This window comes from Rhopalosiphum padi, chromosome 1, assembly GCF_020882245.1.
Source record: "Rhopalosiphum padi isolate XX-2018 chromosome 1, ASM2088224v1, whole genome shotgun sequence".
Lineage (NCBI taxonomy): Eukaryota > Metazoa > Arthropoda > Insecta > Hemiptera > Aphididae > Rhopalosiphum > Rhopalosiphum padi.
Window position 1 is genome coordinate 46,844,270 of NC_083597.1, and position 7,217 is coordinate 46,851,486.

Genomic DNA, 7,217 nt, shown 5'->3' on the forward strand with positions numbered 1-7,217 from the left:
CCCTTACCTTTATGATATATGATCTATTTATTATTTTATTTATATCATAAGGCTACATTGATCGGATGATTAATAATAAGCAATGCCTGGATAAGTAGTTAACAGACAATAGTATACATTAAAAACTTTATATACCTATACACCATGCATTTTATTAACTGTAAATTGTAATAGGTTACTAATTTTTTTTCTTTTTTTTAAAATAAAGATTTAAATGAAAAATTATATATCATATAAATTTATCATTAAATAGGTGTTTATTATTTTCATTTGTATTCCTAAATGTTTTTTCTACTTTTATTTAATATAAATAAATAATGTATTCCTTCAAAATAAGAATACATTTTTTATTAGAATAAAAGTATTTATAAATTTAAATTTTAGATCTTATAATCTTTGAAAAGTAAACAATTAAAAACAGTATTTAATAATAAAGTTATCTGTTATACTATTAATTATGATTCACATTGCAGTATTTCTGGTCATACCACAGATATGAATTTTAACAATAAGATTATTATAATTATTGTTAAATATTTATGTATAACAGTTCAATTGATAAAAATTGTATGCAAAAATGTTTAAAATTATATACATATACATATATAATATATTTTTTTTATTAGTATTAAGCAAAACAAGCAATTTATAAATATTATAAATATTATATTATAATTTATAAGTTCTTTTGTTGTGAAAAACTTAAACTTTGTTTATTGAATTCTAAAGACATAACTCCAAGGTTACCATTATATCGATTTTTAGAAACCTGAAAAAAATATTATTATTTATATATACAATCTGTAACTAAAATAGTATTATATTTATACCTGTAAATATTTTTTAATTTGTAAAGATTCCATAACCTTATTTTGTATTATAAGAATATTATCAGCTTCTTGAGTGGCTTTAGCAGTACCAAAAATAGAATTGATAGACAATTGTTCGACATCTTTTTCTTTTCTAGGATGCATTACTAATGTCACATGACAATTTGAATATGTGGCAAACCTCCTAAACTCTGCAATAATTGAATCTTGTTGCCAAAATCGTTCTGAACCCATATCATACTTGGCACCAATACCCATCATAAACTGTACATTATCAATGATCACATGGCCAATATCATGTACATAAACAGCATTCATTACAGCCTAATAATGAAAATGTGTAAGTTTAATATAAACTATAGTAAACCAAGATAATTTAAACAGATAAACAAACAAATTTATAATATTATAAAGTCTTGAAAAATACTTAAATAAAATAAATATTAAATTAAATTAAAAATCATAATAATTACCTATATCTACCTATTGTACAGAAAATAATATTTGAAAATATTAGTTATTTTATGATAAAACTTATGAATTTTAACTAAATTAGAGAGAATTTTGAATTTCTTTTTTAATCCATCAATTTAGTCTTCTAATCTATTAATCTATAATATTCTTGTATATTTTATCAAAATAGTGGATATTTAGTTTGCTTAATATTCAAAGCTTAAAATATAAATTAACATGCTTTAATAATTTTTATAAATTAACTATTATCAAATTGAACTTACGTCCATCACCATATTTAGTGGTTGGGGGCCATGAAAAGTCAAAAAGTATAGTGGAAGCTTTTCAAATTGATCAGCTAAGTTATCGAACAAGTCTAAATTAAGATGCACAGGTTCCTTAGCAAATTGTTGAAGCATGATTTTTGCTAAACGTTGGTTACGTATTTCAAAACTTCCCCATAATGTTGGCAACTACAATAAGAAATGACAAAATGTTATAAAATATTTGTAATTTAATAAAAATAGTATTTATTTAGAAGTAATTAAATGTAAGATAAGAGATACAAAAAATATAAAAACTATTAATAAAGTAATGTTAGTACGCACTTTGGAAAGGTCACAAGAGTTAAAATTTGTCAATTTTAGAAAAGTATTATAGTCAAGAAATTTGAAATAAATTAAATATCCAAGTCATCTAACCAAGTTTAATATAGTTTATCTTTAAGCAGAAAGTAAGCTGAAGTAGGCCTTATTAAGGCAATTGCCTCATCTCCAAAGTAGGTGGGTGGGTTAGTATGTTACTGAGCAATGGATATAGTATGATAAAAAGTTTTTGATAATAATAATATTTATACTAATAAAGAAAAAAGAAAAATTTAGAACAAAATCTGTGGGTGCATCGTGCATGGATGATCAAATGGTACTTTACCTCAGGACTGAAAATTGTTCAGTAAGCCACTACCTTCAAGATATAATAAATTAAGTTGAAAATTATTGTTAATTAAATTTATTCCATAGTGTTGCAAAAAAACAAATCAATTTTAAAACATTAAAATTAAGTTTAAAATAAAACTCTATACCAGACCATAAATAATTTGTATTAATTTCAAATTTTAAAATATACTTTGAAAAAAATTAAACTAAAGTTGGACAAGTGTTTACTTTTTAATTACTTTTTAATATGGTAGTGTAGAGTGCAAATTAAGAGTTTTTTAATATCCAATTCAGACTAATTTAATTACTTACACCTTGTTCAGCTAAATCTAATGAATATTCACTAATAAAAGTTGTTTTTCCTGATCCTGTTGGACCAGTTAATAAAGTAAGTTCTCCACGACGATGGCCTCCAATTATTTTATTCAATGCTGGAAATTTTGTCCATTTCATTCCAAGAGTCTAAACAAAGTTCTTTAATTTTTAAACAGTTAATTATTAGTATTTATAAAAATCATATTTTTTTTATGTTTAACCTTATCATGATTTTGTAATTCTGCATAAACTTCATTACGTATTGTTGAAAATTGAATAATACTGGGATGAACCATTTTATCAGCAGTTTTAAGTATTTTATCAATATTCAAACCAAGATTGTATGCTAAATAAGGAGATGGTTGATCATCAGTTGGCCTTATAAAATAACATCTATTTTCTATTAACTTTTTAGCAAAAGTCCTTGCTGAGTTCCATGCAATTTGATCATTTCCAAACCATAAGATTAATTTATTGAAATACTCTAAAGATGGCAGTAATTCTTGTGGTAATTTCCGCACACCTTAAAAATATAAAGCTATTAAAATAAGTTTTAAAAATATTATTATTTATAATTATTATACACTATACAAATAGAATTGAAATGTACTTGAATAATATTAAATTATTAGATGCTTAAATAAAATTGATGAAAATATAAGTTAAGTGATTATAAATAGATTCAATAAAATATATTTTGACACTTTAAGCAGTTTAAACTAAACAATTTTAATAAGTTTTTTTATAAAATGGTTTGGAATAATTATAAATTATAATAATTAATTATTAAAATAAATAATTATAATCTAACAGTGATAGTTTATATTGTTTATAAGTATATTATAGGTACAACACTAATTAATTAATAGATATAATATACAAAAATTGTAAATACCATGAGGTAAGCAAATAATATGATGAGACGATTGATGACCTGCTAATACTAATAAATGCTTAAAGTCATCAACAATAATTGCACTTTGACTATGATTTGAAGTTAATGGAGGAACTTGAGCAATTCCCCAGCAACAATCGTCCGGGACAGTATTTTGATCAAGATTATTTTCTAATTTAATTTCTTTATAACCAACAACTGTTTTATTATCAAGCATCATAGTCAAGTACAAGGAACTATTATCTGAATTAACATATAAGCCTGGAATACGATCAAGGTATTGTAATTTTAAATCCTGCAAAATAAACACCATAGTTATTATAATGGTTGTATTACAAATTACAAAAGAACTAATTTAACATACTATTGTTTATTATTATTAATAATATAAGTTATTAATAAGCTTTAAACTTATATAACTATCTAAATATTAATGGAAATTAATAAATTAAATAATTAACCCTAACTTAAATTTAAGTTGTTATTTGAAACAATATTTTGAATATTGTTTATTTTAAATTATATAATCCACTAAATACTAAAATTACAATAAATTTATATATTTTAACTTTTATCATAGAAAAAAAAATAGAAATAATAAATTAAAAGGACAAAAAGAGTGAGCATATTTACATATTATTTAATAAATGAAGTAAATAATGATCTGGGTTGTTTTATTTATTTTTACCAACAATTTTAATGGTGCCAATAAATATTAATCATATTCATAAATTCATAATTATGATAAGTATAATATAGCAAGTATACATTTAAATGAATATTTTATTTATTAATCATTATTGATTGATTAGTCTTGAATTATACTTGATCTGTAACACACTTCTGTCAAATTAGATCAAAGGCTAATTTATAGAAGAATTAATAACTTATAAATAAACTGTCAATGTACAAGTAATTTTGATGTTGAAAAAAAACAACAAATAGACATACTAAAATAGTAAAATAGCATATTTTATAGATATTAGATACATATATCATGTTATAGACTGAATATCTTAATAATTAATAAATTTCCTACAATACATAATTTTATTTAAAATTGAAATATTTATTTATATTATTTATTTGAGATTGAATTTATATTTTATAAGGACTTAAAATAGTGTAGAACTATTACCTCCAAATTAAGAGATTTTAAAATACTCTTTTTACTGTTAGTTTTTAATGATTTAAACTTCATTAAATTATCAGCCTTGTTATTAAAATCTTTAACAGCTTCAAAATTCTTTGGAGTGGGTACACAAATCCTTTCATTATTTTTATTTGCGTGTGACTTAAATATTGACCAATCACCATACCTCAAACAATGTGTACAAATAAACCAACCTAAAACATTTAAATACTATATTATTCAATATGTACATATACACCAATAATTAGTTGTTTAGCATTTATTATAAATCTATTTACCAGTAATTTTATTTATGTATAAAGATGTGTTATTACAAAAATTGCATCTTATCAATAAGCAAGTAAATTGATTTTTGTAAGGTATTTTTAAACTGTCTAATAATTTTGAAACGAAAAAATCTCCTGATGTCCGTCTATCACCTACTGAGCTCATTTTAGATGTTTGATTTTGTATGCTAAAATATAATTTTTGTTTGAATAGTTTTCTTTGGAAAAAGATTTTTGAATAATTTCTAATTGAATGGTATATTTTCATAATTATAATTTTTATAAGTAGATAAACATAGACAATGTTATTTGAATAGTATGAAAATGCAAATGCAATATTTAAATTAAGTTAGTACTTAGAAATTAGAAATTAAAATTTTGAATTGCATTAACGATGAAAATTTAAATTTATTATTTATCATTTACCTATTGCTTAAATTTTAAAATTTTAAACAGCATTAATGATAAAAACATTACAAATTACAATACTATTATCAGTTGTAGTATCTCTATCCGTGGAGGATTCATCACATAATCAGCACACACCAGAGAGGTTATAATGTCTACCAGTGCCGTATTAACGGTGGCCGCCGGGGGTCCGGACCTCTTCCACTGGCGCCATCATATAGGCGTAACTAGACCTTTAGGCTTTAAGTTAGGGGGACTTCAACCCTAGCATTTTTATAATAAATTAATTAAGTGGGGGCTCTGCATCCTACACCCCCCAAACACATTACATTGATTGTTAATAAATGTAAATCAATAAATCAATATTTTATTTTATTAATATTGCCATGTATTCGTGTGTATATTACAAATCTTTATTCTACTGTTTTACAGGTTACAATCATAGAATAGGTAAAGTAAATAATTAGATTAGATGAGGTAATTTTTAAATTTAAAATGGATTAAGTGTAATATAAGGCATAACATGAAATTTTTTGAACATAAAAAAAAATGTTGTAAATGTAGTAAACTGTAAACAATAAATAAGTTATAAGTAGGTACACAATTTGTATGTATAATACTGGTACCTATTAAAGTATTTTTTTAAATAGAATTATTCATAACATTTATTTGTTTTTACATATCTACCAAAAGGTGGACATTTTTTGTTATCTTTTTGTTTGGCTTGATTGGGCCCATACAAACAGACGGTGCCTTAAACTAGACTTCGGACATAGTTGAAATATGAGGCATTGAAGAGAAAACCGTCATCAGTGAGAAGTATATAGTTGTGACCAACTACGTGTGACGTAATTAAATAAATGATAATACAAGTTCTTTATAATATTATATATGTACGAGTACAAGACATACGTTACGACTTTTTAACTACAAAAAACTATCATTTATAACAATTATGTCGAAAAACATAATATTATATATTATACAAACACTTTAAACTTTAAAGTACAAATAAATCCAATTAGCTATACAAAACTTTAGACCACCTTCAAAGTTGAGAATCCAACAATTTTTCAAATGCTTAACATATAGATATAGGTAATGTATTTTATACGAGCACAGAAAAACCCATCATTGTATTGCTAATTCAATAATAAATTAATTCCTCCACTCAAAATTTAATTTAAAGGAAAACGGGATTTTTTACGTAAAATCGATTTTCGTATTTTGTTGCAATTCAAAAACGAATAACCATAGATATATTTCAAATTATCAACATATGTTGACATTCACATTTCCAATAGTGTTATTTTTAAAATATTTGGATTTTTTTTCAGATAAAAATTTCTTTATAAGATGTCAGTGGAGCTATTTAAAAAGCGTATGAAGTTTAAATATTTACAAAATTTGTCAAAATCACGAAAATTTGCAAATAATTTTATAGTAAAAAATGTATTTAATATTTAAACTGTATAGCTAAGGGTTGAAAATTAAATATAAGGTTTATCATACGTAATTCATTTTGAAATAAGAAATACAAAAATATATAAATAATATTTTTGTATAAAATTTAAATTCGATTTTTCTTCGTTATACCCGCATGTGTTGTCTCTTACTAACTGTCTTACTTAGGTATGTTGATCATAGCAAATTTTCGTTTAGCAGACCACATTTTGTGATGTTAGCTTTAAAATAAGAGTAAATTTACCTATTATTAAATTTAAAGGTAAGAATATTATCTAGAAAATGTCATATGCTTTTATTGATATTATCATTTTAGAGTGAGTAATAACAATGTAAAATATTACAACTTTAAAATTATCATTCCACTACTTGCATCGCTGTAAGTTTTTAATCATAAACTGTCATTTGTTTATGACGTTTATGTATATTAAAATATTATTATTCATTACATTTCATAATACAATTATTTTAATCAACAGTTAATCATGCCACTTCTCG

General features: G+C 23.3%; 1 protein-coding gene across 1 annotated transcript; it reads right to left on the minus strand.

The window, feature by feature from the left end:
• Positions 1–602: 602 nt before the first annotated feature.
• Positions 603–5,293, minus strand: LOC132917950 (mitochondrial DNA helicase). Its single transcript, XM_060978955.1, has 8 exons — positions 4,860–5,293; positions 4,567–4,775; positions 3,429–3,723; positions 2,755–3,056; positions 2,531–2,680; positions 1,568–1,756; positions 831–1,154; positions 603–769 (listed from the first exon to the last, which is right to left on the minus strand). Exons 1-8 carry the CDS (start codon positions 5,113–5,115, stop codon positions 677–679), a joined length of 1,818 nt encoding a protein of 605 aa, XP_060834938.1. The 5' UTR covers positions 5,116–5,293; the 3' UTR covers positions 603–676.
• Positions 5,294–7,217: the final 1,924 nt, after the last annotated feature.

Excerpts from the sequence above, each read along its gene's own strand:
- LOC132917950 (XM_060978955.1), bottom strand. The coding sequence starts at position 5,115 with ATGAAAATATACCATTCAATTAGAAATTATTCAAAAATCTTTTTCCAA. Across the intron at positions 1,757-2,530 it reads TAGATTTAGCTGAACAAGGT|TTGCCAACATTATGGGGAAG; the intron begins GTAAGTAATTAA and ends TTCTTATTGTAG. Across the intron at positions 770-830 it reads AAATTAAAAAATATTTACAG|GTTTCTAAAAATCGATATAA; the intron begins GTATAAATATAA and ends TATTTTTTTCAG.